The sequence below is a fragment of the Pocillopora damicornis genome, chromosome 8, assembly GCF_964200805.1.
Source record: "Pocillopora damicornis chromosome 8, jaPocDami1.2, whole genome shotgun sequence".
Lineage (NCBI taxonomy): Eukaryota > Metazoa > Cnidaria > Anthozoa > Scleractinia > Pocilloporidae > Pocillopora > Pocillopora damicornis.
The window spans coordinates 18,845,752-18,863,844 of record NC_142677.1 but is presented as its reverse complement, the minus strand read 5'-3'; the positions used below and the strand labels follow the sequence as shown (position 1 = coordinate 18,863,844).

The following is an 18,093-nucleotide window of genomic DNA, read 5'->3' as shown; positions in this document are numbered from 1 at the left end:
GGAAAACGTCATTCGACGTCAGTCACTCGTGCATCTACTTTTAACATTCTATTGGTTGATTGTAACTGCAAGTTAAATTTTGAAACACAAAAAAATTGACCAATAGAAAACTTATGCTACTTTCATTGGAAGTTGAATGCGCACTTTAGTGAGGCAACCTCAGGATCTGAAAAGAAGCTTATATTTCTCAAGCATTCACTTGTCCATCTCTTCCCTAATAATGGGTTGTGCGTCCTCGTTTTCACAACCTAAATTCAGAAGTGATATTCCAGCTAAGACGACGCTTTTGCTAACAACGAAACAGAAGGAGCTCATTCGGAAATCATGGAAACTGCTTCATAAGAGAAGGGCTGAAGTCGGTGTCAAAGTTTTCCTGACGTAAGTGTGACAAATTAATGAAGTAACAGACTACTTGAATACGGTTCTTTTATTTATCTATTTATTTTTAATTTTTTTTTGCAAGTAACCAGAGTTCTTATAAGCTAAGAGTGAATAATCTTACGATAAACGAAAAAAAAAAACAACAACAACAACGAGTTTACACTCCGAGAATTTGCTGTGGTCTGGAGTTATAAAAACTGAAAATGTAAACTTTTTTTAACATCTTTCTAAAATCACATTCATCCGTCTATGATTTATTTATTTCAGCACTGTTAGTCGTCCGGCATATCTGTTGTCAGTTTTATGATAAGCTGATGATTATGGACAATGAGCACATTAGACTTAGGATCAATAGACTCTGCATAAGTCATTTTTTCTAAGCAAGTCTCTCGTCGGTAAAACTGCATTTAGAATTTAAAAGCTGTATATCATTACCCATTTGATGAATCCTTAACAAGAAAAAAATACTGAATATGCCAAAATTATTTTTATGCTATTTTGCTTGCTACTTTGACTACGTAGAAATTAAAACTTTCGTATTTTGAGTAAGCTGTGTCTGGAGGCGATAAATATACATTTATTTTTACGCGTAAACCTTCCTTTATCAGGCTTGTAACTAGGAGCGAGAACAGATGAAAGTCATCAGTCATCTGCTACTGTTGCTTTCAATTTCTTTAAAATTTAAAGTGAATAACACCAAGAATATATTTCGTCTGCTAATGGGTGTATGATTGCAGGATATAAACTGGCAATGCTACAAGAACATAATTCAATTAGTGTTTGTTGTATATATTGTTTTGATTTCACTGATATTCCCTCTCGTAAATTCAGGCAAATAAAAAAGACTTTAAAAACTTTTATTTATACGTGATAAATTTACCTTTTTTTCAAAATTTCGGGATGCAAGCATGATCACACGTACTTGCCACAAAATAAGCTTGCCAATGTATTCAGAAAGTGCATCCTGTCTAAATTATTGCCTCAGGCAGATGGGTTAGTTCGAGAGAGTACGTCATCAGTCAAGTGTAATAACTAGTGCGATTGTGTCCGAACCTATCATGAACTCAACCTCAACCCTGTCACCGCTGAGAAAGTAAATATTAGTCATTTTCAGCGCCACGGTTGGAGAGGAGATGACTTTCCATTTTAAGTTAAGAATACCGCGGGGGATACGATACACAAATTGTATATAAAGTGCAACATAATTTGAGCGTGATTCGTGCACTTTACCACGTTTTTAGAGAACAGCCACCAAAGTTTATCGATTCAATGAGAGAGTCAGAATCACAAGATCAGTTTGGAGATGAACGTCCAGTTGGGGAAAAAGTGTTTTTTTGTGAGATTGGGAAAGCAAACTGAAACCAAATTATGGTTACTTGAAACAAAAGCGGCGGCCGCTTTTGGCGAAATTGGTTTCACGCCACTCTCATTTTTAGTGGAAAATAAAGGATTAGGGCTTATAAATCAGTTAACTAGATTGTATTTTAAACAAAAAAGAATTCTTCTCAAGTTTTATCTGTGGTGTTTTGTGTGCTGTCGTGAAAAACTGTGTAATTACTGAAAACAGCCGATCACACTAATATCAAGAATATAAAACAATGCATTTCAGAGAAGGCAGTGAAGTCAAATGACGAATGCTTCTTTAATTATGTAACTTATTAGCTGAGTTTTAACTGTTCAACATGAGACAATGAAAAGATCTTGGAACACTGATAACAAAATTTTCGAAAGGCAATTTTTACGCACGCTCTTGCTTGCAAAGTCTCAAAGCGCACATGCGTCGGTTTATCTGATGTGCTCATGTGAAGTGGTCACAGCCAAACGTCGAATCCTTTTGATTTTTCTTCAGACTTTTTGAAGACGATCCAGGATTACAAAACATGTTCGCAGAATTCAGAGAGGTGAAACTTGAAGAGCTGGTGCAAACGCGAGAGCTTCACGGACATACCGAGAGAGTGATGCGTGCCGTGGAGAACTGCGTTAACGCGATGGATGACCCAGACTCTTTGCGAGCTTATCTGACGGAGCTGGGAAGGAGACACGTATATCGATCAGTAAAACCAACTGTAAGCAACGTAAGTATGGCGTTTAATGCTTTCTCTCCCAGGAGTGACCAAGATATAATTTCTCCTCACAATTTCAATGCAATATCAAGAGGCCAAATGACGAGAATATCAAAAAATATAATAAAGCGATTATCCCCAAAAACTCAGAATAAACTTTACAAGAAATGTCAGGCAGACATTAGGAGAATTGTCGTTGAGATATTGGGAGTGGAAAGGTAGACAATCTTGAAAGGCTGAGATATTAGGTAAGAAAGGCGCGGGGTAAATGTAACGTCAACCTCGTTTCCAGATCGAAAGAGATGTCTCTAACACGAAACGAGAAAGCTAACATTTCAATTTACCGATCAGCTTAGCATATTTCACTGCGGAGTCACCTTTCTGCGATTCTAGCTGGTGCGCACCATGCACTTGAGTAGTACACTAAGTCAACTACAGGCCAACTGTGTTTTTTCCTTCACTTTTTTTCCTCTTTTCACAACAGCTTCACCTGATTTCCAAAGCGTTGATTTCAACCTTTAAAGAGACCATTCAGGACGAGTGGACTCCTGAACTAGCGGCAGCCTGGGAACTACTGTTGAATTATTTCACTCTGATGTTGAAGGAAGGAATACGTTCGACAGTTGATTGACACACAGACATGTTCTTCCTCTTTCACTAAGGAAAATTCACCCTCTGCGTTGAAATTTAAAAATTGAAAGTCGCGATAATTCATCTTGGAACGAATCAAATCGTCTGTTAAACTTTCTCTATGGTTGACTTCACAACTTGTGGTGTTTGCGCCTTTTGTTTGTCTGCCCTGTTCACGCGTGTAAAAACCAGTTACCAAAAAACACACAAATAAGCGGAGGTAGTTGATTTGATTTAATAATTTAAACCACGAAATTTGCACATTATCCATTTTAAAAATACACATATAAAGAAGTTTCTGATTTATGCGAAACGTTTTTATCTTTTAACTTGATAACATGGCACTACTCTACTCTTCTGAATAGACCTTCACGTTGATTAAATTTTCGACGTTTCTAATGCCATCAATTCACAAGAACGTAGAACGATGCGACGCGAGCAGTGCATTGAGCGCAATTTGAGTGAGTGAAGTAAAACTAGAACCAAAGTAATTGTACCAGAGCCAGTTAGAAGAAAGGCACTAAACGGTGAACCAATGACAGCTGCTTAGGGCGCCGGAAAACGCTGATGTACGTCGCTTTTTCAGGACCAATCATAGCACATAATGACGCGAAACCAAATCAATCCCGGATCACATTCGACACCCACTTAGAAATTTCTCTCTTGTGAGATTAATCTTGAAACATAATACTTTGTAACTAGTACCGAAAATAGCTGAATATATAAACCGTTTTAAGTTGATGAATTTTTTTAAACTTTAACTGATAATTCGTCGAGCCGATGGAAATTCGTGCGGGCTGTTTATCAATGGAATAAATTATAACAAAATATCCACTCTTCGATAATTGTTAATCTCTTGAAAAAAATTTCTGCTTTAATTGACAATCGGCCACTCTCGTGAGAGGTCGTATTTAAAGAGTAAGCACGGGTTCAAATTTTCAACGTCAATTTGTTCGAAGCACGATTCGCACCAATTCATAATTAAATACCATCAGAGTAAAGTTTCTGTTTGGAGCTAACTTTCTCAATCTTGTTTCGAACTTTGAATTGGTGACTTTAAAGTCGGAGTGCTATGTACCACTAAAAAGGATACAAGCCAGAGGTTGGTTGTTCAAATGGCGCTTAACATTAGTCCCGAATTGAAACTAAACCTTGGAGGTTTGCCTCGGTGTAAGAGTCCGTAAAGTTTTTACTATTTTGTTTTGTGAATATCATTTCCTAGGCTCTATCTTGTTTTTATTTCTCTGTTTCTTTGTTCGCTTCTCGTGAATGTAAAACGGGTTCTTTCGCCGAGAATGAGCCAAGCTTGGTAGAGATGCTCTCTTGTTACAAATTAAACATGCTCATTAGAGCTAACGTCTTGCCAATTTTGTCTTAAATTAACGTAAACTTGCAGGAAACGAAATAATTATACTTAAACTGTCTATAACATCACAAAGTTTCACACAAACCCTGGGTTAGTTTAGTCGCCTTTTGAAAAACCCAGTCCATGTTTTCAGGGGTAAATTCTGTTTATAATGAAGCATAAACGCAAGCGAATCCAGTTCGTGTTGAGTGACAATAAAATATGCATTACCCTTCGTAAAAGTTTCCTTAATTCGTTGAAAATTGTCAAAAGATGATGAATCTCGTTCTACTTATGGCCCAGCGCAACACAAACGAAAAGAAAAAAACTTGAATTTGCAGATTCTTATACATTTGCTGATAATGTCCAAATCGTTAAAATGAAAATAGCTGTCCTGTTGTTTTGTGCTATAGCTGAAGAAACTAGTACGTTGATCTTAAAAGAGGCGCTCGCAGAAACGTGTTTAATTGACGAGAGGAGCCATCGATCACAGTCTGTTTTGGTTGGTAAAAATGAACCAGCCATTGCAATCCCTTTGGCACACAGCCAAAGGAGCACCCTTTCTCGGGCTTGCAAAATTTAACCAAAAAAAAAAAAAATTAGTAACCAGGTTTTTTTTTCGGTTCAGTCACTGTATTCCTCTTCTTCACTCTCTCCGCTCTCGTCCAAGTCGTCTTTGTCTTCTTCATCTGAATCAGGATCCCATTGTTTGGTATCAACTTCTTTAGCTTCTTCCACATTAATCTGAAAAAGTTTGTAGAAATAAGTTATGCCGATGTCTTTTATGCTCGATAAAACTGAATGTTCTTCAGCCATTCCCCATTCGGAAATTATTAACATCCAACATCTGTTTACCGTTTTGGATTGCGTGCTCTGATGCTCCAGTACTGACCTACAGGGAACTTTATGGTTAGCTTCGCCATTATCGTTAACTATTTCAATCATTCCTGTAGCAGAGGCATCATTGAACACACTTAGTAAAATTACTTACGTTAAAATTTTGATGAACGTCCAAGTCCAAGTAAGAGTCTGATCGTAGAGTGACAGTGTAATGGTACGTTTTGGCTTTGTACGGTGCTTGAAACTTCAGATCCAGCTGGAACGAGAAGCAACAACAGTTTATATTTAATCTACGTGCAAACATCTTCGTTTTCATTTTCGAAATCTCCAGCAGGAGGCATGAACACATACAATTGTTAACGTTTTCGTCTCCAAAGAGAATGACTTTGAAATGAATTTTTTAGATTAAATATAAGTTCTTGTTTTAAGTTTCAACGATGATGTAATTGATCCTTAAGCGATCGTCAAGTTTGTATGGTAAGAAACAATTTGAATTCGTGATCAACGAAAACTTTTCTATTATGGACGTGATTTAGTTTTAGGTATTTCTTACAACCATTCAACAGTTCCGCACACCCAGCGATCTAAAGGAAGGATTCTGTCATTTGTTGGTGCAAGAATGGGTGTGTAGAGTCAGAGATCACACATACCTTTTCTTCGTCTTTAAGGTTGCATATCATTTGAGGCCGTGTTATTAGCTCTCTTCTTCTGCGATCTGTGACATATATCCACCACCATTCATGCTTTTCCTGTAAAAAAATTGCAAGAAAAACAGTGAAACTAAACTCATTTGTGGGATTTAAAGATAACGTAATTTTCCTAGGAGGAAACAAAATTCAATTCAAGTCAAACCTCTGGAAAATACGGCGCATGGACGATATGGCTTTCTTTTGACTTCGGATCCAGAATTGCATCTCGAGTCCTAACTTCGGCTTGCAGTCGGTCCCACTCGGCTTCATCTTCTGAATCCCGAGCGCTAACATTATGTGGAACGTAGCTGTCATCATCTTCACCAGAACTAAGAGGAAAAGAAAAGAAGCCAATGAAGTTCTCAAGAACAATCTTGGCTTTTAATCAAAACGTGTATTTTTCTGTCATCATACCAATATTTTCTAGTTTTCCCCTAAGGAGAAGGTAGCTTTGCAGTTCCAACGAGAAAAGAGCCACTATAGCGAGACTTTTTTCAAAATACCTGCTGCTATCCAAGTCAGATTCCTGCTCATCAGGCTTTCTTCTTCCTTTCTTAATTTCTTCAATTTTCTCGTTCGTAGTATCATCATCAGTTTCATCATTGTCTTCCTCGTCGTCCACTTCTTCCTTCTCTGCTTCCACGTCCACTTCTTCCTTCTCCGCTTCCACGTCCTCATCCTCCTCCTCCTCTTCCTCTCTCTCTTCTTCTTTCTTGTTCTTGTTCTTGTTCTTCTTTTCATTTGATTCTTCTTTTTCTTCTATAGTTTTCTAAAGAATTAATAGACAGAACAGCGAATTGAAATAATTACTAAGTAATTTTTTTGTCATTCCATCGTGCATGTTCCAGAATCACATGAAAGTGGCAAAATTTTAAAAATGAGGCACAAGAATTGAAAAATTCGCGACTGGATCGGCCAGAGGTTATCATAGAAAGACCAGAAATAGCGGAAGAAAGAAGTAAAAGTTCCCACAGAGTCATTTTCGATCACCGCACATGAGGATAAGCAAACCTGATCCTAGAAATAAGCACAACAAAAACTGAAGATTACTTGTTTTATAAAATGTCAACTTTCTATGTGGAAAACTTCCTACAGGTTCTCTACACTTCAGAGACAGGGCATATAACACACAGTGTGTACAACGTCACTCACTTTTTTTTCTTTGCTCTGACCTCGCAACAAATGAATTAGATATCTTACTTTACGTCGTCATTACTTTAAAAGTCACCCCGCGAAAGCTCATCTTGATTTATCGATTTTTTACCTCTTTCTCATCCTGTGAGTTTTTCTTTTTAGGCTGTTGTTTCACGGGTTTTTTCTTGGGTTGCTTTTTTTGTGGTTTGGCCTTTTTCCCTTTCTTTTTGTTTTTCTGCCAGACTTTGTGACCACCAGGTTGTGGTGAGCCCTGTTAACAAACACGGGATGGGTTATTACCAAACTTAATTTCTTGACGAAAAAACATTCCCATTTCCTCCCCCCCCCCCCCCCCCCTTTAGTATCCATTGTAGAGAGCGTATTTCTATATTATAAACATTCAGCAACTAAAGCTGTAAATGTACTGTTACTTCCCACGAATGAGAAGCTTAACGGTCACAATTTCACCCCCCACCCCCCACCCTTCCATGTTATTAAGTTTCTGTGATAGTCCGCTGACACCATCTCCACTCATTTATTAAATCGTTAGTCGAGAACAGCACTGTGACAGTTTAACGTTCCACCGAGCATAGAGTTTAATGAAGGAAGACCTGGCCATCACATGTTCCTCTTGATACGAAGTCCAGCTCACTAACTGTTGGACCAAACGTGTTTTTAGTTAAAAAAAAAAAAAAAAAAAGAGAGAGAGAGAGATATTTTCCATATAAAAGTACCTTTGGTTCTAAAGTTTCATTTGGATTCACGCCATTTAGTAGTAGGACATCACCTTCGTTTTCCTTCTCGAATAGCTCCTGTAAAAGTGGAACTAAACAATAAGAAGGGTAGGAATTCTCTCTCACTAACCTCTGAGGAGGGGGGCTTTGGGGTCTCTTAGAAACTGCCGAACCATACGAAAAATCATCCAAAACCGCAAAACCGCAAAAAAAATTGAGTCAAACCAAAAACTGCATGCAAAACCGTCAAAACCTATAAATTTTCACATCCCAGTTATCAAACCTCTAATTGATCCGATACAATGGCGACCAGTGGAGTATACAGAGGTTTCGTGGCTATACGAATCGAGTGGAGGCGTACAATTGCCGCTCAGATCGAAGTGAAACTGCAACCCAAATGGGCAATTAGCACCAAACCGAAAAACCAAAGTTTTATGGCACAAAAACCGAAAAACCAAAGTTTTATGGCACAAAAACCGAAAAACCAAAGTTTTATGGCACAAAAACCGAAAAACCGATCTAAAAATAGCCAAACCCGCAAAACCGAAAACCCAATGTCCCCTCGTTAAGGTTTTCTAGAAGTTTCAAGAGGCGGAAAGATGGGGACAGCATACGTGCTCTCCCTGCTTCTATCTCCCTAACCTTTACCAGAAAGCAGTTTGCAACACAGGGCGATCTTCAGTATCATACATCGTAGTGAAGACCACAACAATTGATCTGTCTTTTGAGCTGTGATCCATTTTTCAGCTAAAGTCTTGGTTTTCGCCAAGTGGAAGAAGCAACTCACCCCAAGGTTTCGTCTTTTTATTATAACAGCCACAGTCACTATTGCGCCTGTTGTGATCAGTCCTGCATCATCTGCATCATCCAAGACTGTAAAAAATAAGTTTGAAATGTAAACCTCAGGAAAAATGTTCCGCGCCTCGTCAAAATAATTAGCTTGATTTCCCTACTATTCTCGTTTTATGATTGACCAACTTTGACAATAACGGCCTTCAAGCTAACAACGACTCCTAGAGCATGTCTATAGTTAAAAAAAAAAAGCAGAAATCATTTTGTTTGGTAAACTTGAAAACATTTTGTCTCTTCTCAGGTGTATGCGATAAATTTTGACTCAAAGACTGAAGTGATCATTGAAACAACAAATGAAATGTAGCTTTGGTTTGAACGAACTTCAAAATTTATTTTCATGATAGGAATAAATGAGCATTAATTTGTACTATAATCTAAAAAATTAGTTTCACAAATTTAAACTGATTTGAGAGTCCTTCCTGACTAAGAGAACAATTTGTGCATTAATCTTGTGCTTTCTAGAAATTTTAGTTTCATCCTGATCCACTCAGTTAGTTTGCAAGGACAAGCAAAAAAAAAGAAAAAAAAACAGGGGGATCACACTTAACTGAGAACCCTGCCAAATGTATTTTTGCCCCCCATATTCCTTTGCCTCCACTTACTAAGAGACTGGCAAAGTCTTAAACACAGTCATATTGTATCTATGAATACTACACACAATGTTTTCTCGCAGTGTTGTGTAGCTGTAGAGCCTGATGGATAGAGATATGGCCAGAAATGCATGCAGTAACAAAAATGGCAAAGATTCATCAAAATCATCAAATCTGATGAGCTGATTTTGCTTCGACGTATTTGACTAAAATTTTCCAAAATCATCAAATTCATTAATATTTACTCCTTTTGATGAAATTACTGCTTGCATTTCTGGACACAAGAGTGGATAGATAGCATAACAAACTAACCATGAGGTTTAACCTCCATCTCCACATACGGAAACATTGAACAAACATTAATGACATCTTCATACTGTTCCCCAGTTAGGTTTCGCAAAAGAGCCCTGTAATGTGATGCAACAAGGTGTCAACTGAGTTGAAAAGACAAAATCAGCTCATTAATTACCTACAAAACATTCATTGATTCCATCATTCACTCTTGAATAAATATTGATTAGAGTAAAGACAAGACTGACCTTCTGTCCTCATCTTTCATACTTGCCAGCTGCTTGATGGAACGAACACTTCGCTGGGAACAAGGAGTGTCACAAACAATATTATACTCATTCACCTTTTTCACAGAAAGATAAGAACATTTCATTTTGTGATTCTTTGTTTAAATGACTGATGCATCATGCTTTGCTACCATATAAGAAGAAAGACCTAATTCTGTGAACAGGTCACTTGAAAAATAACTCAGATTGAGGTCTTACTGAATAACAAACATAAGTGATAACAGCTCCCTCAAGGGAAGATAGCTTGCATATTTGTACCTTAAACTATTCATGCTGGTGAAATTCAATGCTTTAAGTATAATTTAAAATTTTATTTTTTGATAAAATCAAGATCTTCTACCTTTTTGGTGGTGAAGTGTCGCAAATTTTCCTGACTGAGATGAGGCAGTTGTAACAAGGGAGACTTGGTGTCCCACAGCCCCTGAATTATCATTTGACTGACACGCATGCAATTCTCCACTGTCTCCAGCCGTGGTGTGTTTGCAACTGAAAAATGAATAAATAATCATACATCTTGCAAAGAAACCATAAAGATGCAGTGGCTTTAGCATCCAGGACTTCACATCAAAAGATCAGGGCTAGCTCCATGCATTTTGTTTTTTAATCTTGGCCAAGACACTTTGCTCTCACTGCCTCTCTCAAAAAATTTCCAGTGGCCTAATCAATTTGTTACAAGTTATGGTAGGATGGACAAATCATATATGGATTTGATTAAACTTCATCCACTAGTTTCAACATACCTCTTCCTTCTTTGGCCATGCCAACCAGCTGTGACACACAACTCACCATTTCTTGAATGAGGAATGGACTCTTTTGAAGTATTAAGTCAAGATCTGAAATGCCACCATGACAAGAAGGTTTTTTTTCTTTGAATAACAGATAATGATCATTTGTTTATTTTACTGTATTAGACCTTTACAGTATATCCCATTTCAAAGGTCCTTTGCCAGGCCCTAAGCCACCTCTAGTCTTAAGTGTCCAGACACAACTCATTCAGTAAAATGGCACAAAATCAGATGGGATATGGACAATTCATAACACAAAGGGTTTACGATAGCAGGATTTCACTTTATCTTGGATGTAAGGAAGCCCATGGGCTAATCAGTACCATGAATATACACAATTCTCATAAAAAGACTTTTCCCCTGCCTCACCTGATTTGAGCGTGAGCCGTGGAAGCTCTAGGCGTGATAAGTGAGCATGGATCAGAGCTCTTGCCTTGATGCTGTAAGGGTAACAAAGTGGTGCCTCTTTGTTCTTGTCCCCCAGATTCGGCAAGTCTCGCATGAGCTAACACAAGTCACAAGTGAATCAGACAAATGTAATAAGGCACAGATGACAACATTATTTTTATGCACTAAACTATGAACCCTTACACCCTAACATCAGTATGTATATTCTCCATACAGTTCACTGTACATTTCTTAAGCTGCTAGACAAGGAGGATTTGTTCAACAATCAAGAGCCTCTTTAGTTGGTGATCATTTCCTTATTCTTGTCACCTCAATATTTGATGCATCAGTGTTATTATAGCAAAAAAATTAGACACTAGTCCCTCTTAAGCATGCAAGGGTTAAGTTAAAAACAGACATACCCATAGCCCATTGTCTCACCTCTGGTAGCTCTGAATTATCACTAGGCCTCCCCTGAACTTCATTATTGTGACCTTTTTCAAATTCCAAGGACCCAGCCAAAATCATTAACACACCTATGAGAAGAGAACTCTATATAATTCTGAATAATCCCCTAATTAATCTTTTTCTTCATTTTCATCTCTTGTCTGCTTGATATTGTAATGATATTGTGAGGAGACATTCTGTGTTTGTTAATCACAGGAGTTATGAGTTAGGTGATCAGTGATTTATAATGGTAATAGGACTGAGTGCTAATTCAGTCTGTAATCATGCAAGTGATTAACAAAATCGGATGACCGCAAAGTGGAAGTCCAATTTGTCGATCACTTACATGATTACCTCCAGAATTGGACAACACAAAGTCCTGTTACCAATTAATCATAACCACTACAATTTCTGAAAAAAAAAGTACATCTTGGACAAACAGCTCCAGTAGGGACAATGTCTAAAGCAAAAAATATTTAGAAATTTTGTTTTGGGTAAGTGGTTGTTGCTATAATGGTTATTGTGATCAATTCTGTCATTGGTGGATTTAGCCGACTGAACTTAGTATGATTGGCTGCTTCAACTGTCTAATTACAGCCAACTGTCCAATTATACTGTCTGATCACAACTGTATAGAGTGATTAGTGATATATAAAGCAGCTAATGCACCAATCGCATTTGAGGAAATTGTAATGGTTATGATTAATGCTAAAACTGGTGTGATATAGTGTAATATACTGTACATGATATAGTTTCCTTCTCGGCAGTGTCAAGTTACTTGAAAAAATCCTTTGAGCAGAGAATTTGTTGTGTGGTTCTCCTTTTCCACAATATTACAAACTGAGTATACATACGTTTAGATTGCATGGCTGGTGTCTTGAGAAAAAAGTGGATGTACAGCTGAGTGGTATTCAAAAGGATTTGTTCACAGCTATACTGGATTGACTTGTACCACCATGTCCCCTGGTCAAAAATTGAGAGATGTGAAGTAAATGTGTTGGGCTTGATAATACACAAGCCACAACATATTGAGCTGTGTGGCTGTGCACCGAGGTCTATCAAATCTGTATGGTATAAATTTCTTAATTTAAAAGGAACACTAAATCAAAATTGCTTCAAACTGGTTTGATTTGTATAATTGCTCTTTGTTCCAGATATGTTACCATGATCCTTACAAAAAGAAAACAAAAATCAGCCTACCTTTTATTCATTTTAAGCTGAAATCATGCAGCAATGATACTAAAATCAAAATATTGAGTTAGAAACGTACCACTGCAATTGGAAGGATCACCATGAAGGCAAGTCCATAAGCTCCCAAAACCTAAATTGCACATAAGCAGGAAAATGATATCAGATTTTTTTGCCAATATAAACCTGAGAAAGCTCATCATACGTATGGACTTTTACCTCATAATATAAAGATTTTCCTAACAGTGGCCTATTTCTAAGTAACTTGTGTTATGCTTTTTATGTCATCTGCTACAGAATGTTATTTCCATGTACAAGGATGAGCACCAGGACTCAGTTCGAAAAATGAAATGAAAAGTAGTTTCGAAACAGACCATTAAAAGGTTCACTTCAGCATTTTACTCTGCTACAATAACATAGTTGACTAAATTTTCATGATCACTTTTCAACACCAACATTGTGTATCTGCTAAAAGAAAATCTTGAGTTTACAGATAGCAAATTGTCTTTGTTTTACTGAGTGTATGAAAAAATGTACTTTAGCATAAAGGACATCTACTTAGCTTGCTATATTATGCCCTTCTCCATTTTCTTTATCTTGTTGTAATTATTCATAGGTTGTGATTGTTGAAATGGAGGAAATAAAAAATGAAAAAGGAATTTACTAACTAACCCACATGGAATTTTCCTTGCTAACAAGCCAGGAAGGTAAGGCTATTCCAAAGCTTGTTGCTACAAAATAAAGTAGAATGAGAAATTTTATTTTTGTCTCTGTGTTGACTTTTCTCCAAAAAAAGTAAACCATCATTTACATGTTAAGGTACATTTAAATTCACCAAATTGGAGGTGGCTGGTGGGGGATATTTACCTAGCCACAAAGTGGAAACTTCAAGGTAAATATCCACTACTAGCCACAGACACTGAGTTAAAAAGTTGTTTTAGTATATATAATAAACAATGAGGTAATGTAGCGCAAAAATAAGATCTTAACTCATTTATTCCTGCAACAGTTATGATATTTTTGGGTACAAACCTCACGCATGTTGCTTGGAGGTGAATAGAAAATAATATTCAGAGTTTAAGTAGCCAATCAGAGCATGCCTTCAACATTATCTACTGTTTTGATTAGTATATACAAATCTTTATTTACATAATTATACACCTTCAAACAAAATGGAGTTAAAGAGATTTCCAAAAACATTCTTTGCAGTATAATAACCCTTGTAACTTGTTCATCTTGTCTATCACTGATGATGAAATTAACCATCAAAATAAAAAATATTTAACACTAGTGACATATTAAGTCTTACACACCCCCAGGTCCATCAGGGTTGCCATGTTCCTCCCAATTTTTTCGTGATTCTTCATTAGTTAACCTAGAAATTAATAATGGTTATTTAGACACATATTACAAGTTCTCATGAACCCCAAATATTTGGAGAGATTGAAGTGAAAAAAAATTTTTTTTTAACGTACGCTTCATATGCTTTTGCTATCCTCATGAACTTTTGGGAATCACCAGTGTCCTTATCAGGATGGAATTTCATGCTGAGTCTGCGATACTGTCGACGTATATCTGCCGTGCTTGCACCCTAATGGAAAGACAAGGGGAGATTATAAATGCCAGTAAACTGAGTGTACTTTTCAACAGAGTGTGAAAAAATTAAATATATCTGATGAAAAGAAATCACAGAGGCCAGTCAAGGTGAAGGAAAAGCTCACAAACAGCCAAAAAGATCAAGTTAACACATGAAACAGGGTTAACCCTTTAACTCCCAAGATCTCATTAGTAATTCTCCTTACTGTCTCCCATACAATTCACATGAAGTTAGTTTGGAGAATTTGGAATTGGATCAACAAATAATCCCCTAATTGATGTTTTTCTTTATTCTCATTACTTGTCTGCTTGATATCATATTGATAATGTAAAGAGAAATCCTCTCTGGGTCATTAGTGGGACTTAAAGGGTTAAACACATATCATGAATTTGTGACTGGTTTAGTTGAATAATAAGTGTTATTTGAGAGAGTGACATTACATCTCAGGACTAATCACAGAGGGACAAAAAGAAAAAGCAGTAAGAGGCTGGATTACTTGTGCTTTCCATGCTCAGCTGAAATTTGCACTGCCAAAATTGTTTATCACAGTAAATAAAAGGCTGTAATTGTGGACACATCATCAAGGTCTGATACTTTGTAGTCAGTTGACCTCAATTTAATAATTCCCAGGAAGTTTTTGTTCAAGTACCATAAAATTAATGTAAACACTGAAGTCACAAAGGCCAATCACCATTAAATATTTTTGTTTTTGATATCTGTTCATCACATAAATCACTGAATAAGATGTATGAAAGGAACAGATTGTTGTTGAAGTTAGTCAAGTAAAGACTGAGTTGATGTACAAAATTGTCTTGGAGTCAGTAGTTAAAAATAACTAGCAGTGTAAAATAGAAAAAGAGCACACTCTTGGCCAACACTGTTAACTTGACAACCATATTGTTATTTCAGTGGAACTACTTTGAAAAGACAAGTTCTTCAACTTTTGTTACATGTAGTCTCATTTTAATTCACAACACTTAAGAACATTTTAATCCAATCAGCTTCTCAAAGGAGGTCAATTTTTTTAACAAACATGCCTTTTCCAACTAAAACCATTGTTTGCAAAATTGTAACATTGACAATAGTCTAAATACTAATCTGTGTTCACAGACAACATGCATGTAACAGCCTTATTTATAAACTTTTTTCATTTCAATTCGTTTACAATTACTCACTCTGTCCAACTCTAAGACAGCATAAGGATCATATTCAGCAAATTCTCTTTCAAATTGAGACACTTTATATGCTCCAATAAAGAACAAAGCCCATAAAACTGCTATAGCTGAAAGACTAAAAAAGAACAGGTACAAATCAAAATTAAGATGACAGATAATAAATATTTTTCATAAAATAATATCTTTGGTTCTGATTTTGTTCTCCTTAAGTTAAAACTTATCTTTGTACATCAACACCTAGAAAGAAAATAAAGAAAAATTGTTCTTGAACTTAGGTATAATTGAACCATTAAAGGTTTGTTCATTGATATGTTGTAAAGGACACAATCATGAAAAAAACAAAAGTCTTGGAATGAACTCAAAAGGGAAGGTATAGCAGTTAACAGAGAGAATTAACTTCTCCATCAAAAAAATTCAAATTTGGCTTGGCTTTGATGGTTGAAATCGGTCTAAGCCTAGAACTGATACAGTACAAAACTGGCGTAACAAAACTGTGGTAACATAAACACTCTTAATTTCTCTGAATGAAATATTATGATTTCTTTTTAATACCTTTTCAAGGAAGTGACACAATATCAGTAACTAAATTAGAACATACCGATAAGTAACAATGTTATAGTTGATCCTTTGTCCGTTTAATCTATTCTACTTTAATTATCTTTTCAAGGTGCGCGACCATTTACAGTAAGCTTACAATTTATCCAGGTAAGCAATGAATACATTTGCCTTGAGTACACATGTTAGGTACTCTTACGAGCAATACTTCGCCAAAATTTTATTTGATTGAGCTAACTAGTGTTCAGGACAACTAAGTAAAGAAATCAATATTAGATATGTCCATATATGTGAATGGTGAGTCTATTTACTTGGACATGTACAAAATATAACGGAATAACCTCGAATTTGGCGATTTTCCTTTCAGCCAAAAGAGTATGAAATCAAAATGACCAAGATCTAATAATTTAAAAGCAAAAAAATCTGACAAAATCATCCTTAAAAATAACAAAAAGGGAGCGCATCGAAGATCCAAAAGACACGTCATTCTAAAATTACAAGACAGATGATTGTAACAAATTACCTCACATAGCGAATACTCTTCGATTTCGGCTCCTTTTTCCGCAACAATTCCCGTTTCTCTACACATGGTGGACATCTACAGATTTTAACTGTTTCCTTTTGATCCTCTGAAAAATGGGTGTTAAAAGCACATGGGTTAAAATATAAAAAAATTATAAATATAAGGTAGAAGACGGCCATATGGTAAGAGATCCAAGCCGGCCGGAACTAATTTTAACGCCGCCTTCTGAGTAACTGACTCACACGATTTCGAACTTACCTGGCAATTTTGTGACCTTCCATACATAATATGTTAGGGGCACAAGCACTATACCAAAGAACGATAAAAGAAAGTAATAAAAAGTTGTGCCTTTTTCATCGTACTCGAATTGAGCTCCCGCCATCTTGATAGAGAATTATAGCTGTTAGCGGTATTCAATGTGGTAGATACTTTATGTATGAGCCATTATTATGTCCTCAATACGTATTATGTCCTATACTTTACATACATGTAATGTACTTTATATACAATACCCTCACACACATACAGGGCTAAACAAGGCTAGATACAGCTATACACAGCTCTACAGGGCTATACACAGCTATACAGGGCTATACACAACTATATAGAGATATACACAGCTATACAAGGCTATACAGAGCTATACAGGGCTATACAGGGAAGGAGTTCCCTTGGAAATGATAATAGTGAACGACTGTTGTCATGCAAGAAATCTTTATGAACGCATCTTTTCAGGAGTAAAAATTAGATTGGACTTGTTTCATGCGTGTTCAAGGATAGTTCAAACTATTTCCAAAAAAGACAGTTACGGTAAGCTGTTTTCCTCTGAATTGTCTCTCATCTTACGTCGAAATGGAGACCTTGGTACAGAAAGGACAACGAGTACGCCTGGCTCAGATGAGATCGAGGCAAACCTAGAACGGTTATTGTTTTCTTGGAAGGATCGTTTGCCTAAGGAAACTCTCCATTAATTAGAATGCCTTCGCAAATACATACAAAAGGGGTGTCTTTCGGACATACTTCCTGGGTGTGGAATAGAAAAGAATGAACGTTTACACAGACATATTAATAGATCGCTCCTCTGTGGTGTCTTGGACCAGAACTCGCGATAACTGTAATGAGTTGTGTATCGTTTGCCTGGAATTGCAAACGACAAATAAACAGATTGACCTCGAGAGCTAAGCCTGTTATGCCAGTTGAAATAATTAGAGAAGGTAACCTTTCATCGCCACAACAACACATGAAGCAACTTGAACTGAATTTCTCATGAAGAGGACTTCATTAGCACATGGTGTAACGTAAATTTTCCGGGACTCGTAGAGCGACTTAAAACCTGGAGTATCGTAGATTATATCATCCAAAGGGTTCTACATCTCCAAGATTTTATGGACACCTTTATGGAAAGATGTAAAAACAAAACGGTAGATATCCTGGCTTTCCTTTGGTCCACCGGTTTAAAAACTGAAAAGTTTATAGAAGTAGAGAAAAAGATGAATTCTTTGGAATTAGACTTAACTGCTTAACACATGGATAATTTGATAAGGAATCTTTAGGGTTTTAACCTTGAAGTTGACAAGATCGAAAGAGATGAGAACTGTTT

General features: G+C 36.6%; 2 protein-coding genes across 2 annotated transcripts; one reads left to right on the top strand and one right to left on the bottom strand.

Moving 5' to 3' along the window:
- Window positions 1-3,388, top strand: LOC113687061 (neuroglobin). Its single transcript, XM_027204763.2, has 3 exons — window positions 1-378; window positions 2,231-2,456; window positions 2,929-3,388. The coding sequence occupies exons 1-3, from the start codon at window positions 137-139 to the stop codon at window positions 3,073-3,075; spliced, it is 615 nt and encodes a 204-aa protein (XP_027060564.2). The 5' UTR covers window positions 1-136; the 3' UTR covers window positions 3,076-3,388.
- Window positions 3,291-17,051, bottom strand: LOC113687059 (translocation protein SEC63 homolog). Its single transcript, XM_027204761.2, has 22 exons — window positions 16,752-17,051; window positions 16,494-16,599; window positions 15,416-15,530; window positions 14,119-14,234; window positions 13,957-14,018; window positions 13,316-13,374; window positions 12,726-12,776; window positions 12,310-12,418; window positions 11,450-11,544; window positions 10,991-11,126; window positions 10,577-10,669; window positions 10,177-10,322; window positions 9,798-9,850; window positions 9,571-9,665; window positions 8,604-8,689; window positions 7,817-7,894; window positions 7,213-7,353; window positions 6,452-6,717; window positions 6,112-6,277; window positions 5,910-6,008; window positions 5,411-5,515; window positions 3,291-5,163 (listed from the first exon to the last, which is right to left on the bottom strand). The coding sequence occupies exons 1-22, from the start codon at window positions 16,873-16,875 to the stop codon at window positions 5,044-5,046; spliced, it is 2,421 nt and encodes an 806-aa protein (XP_027060562.2). The 5' UTR covers window positions 16,876-17,051; the 3' UTR covers window positions 3,291-5,043.
- Between the last annotated feature and the right edge of the window lie 1,042 nt (window positions 17,052-18,093).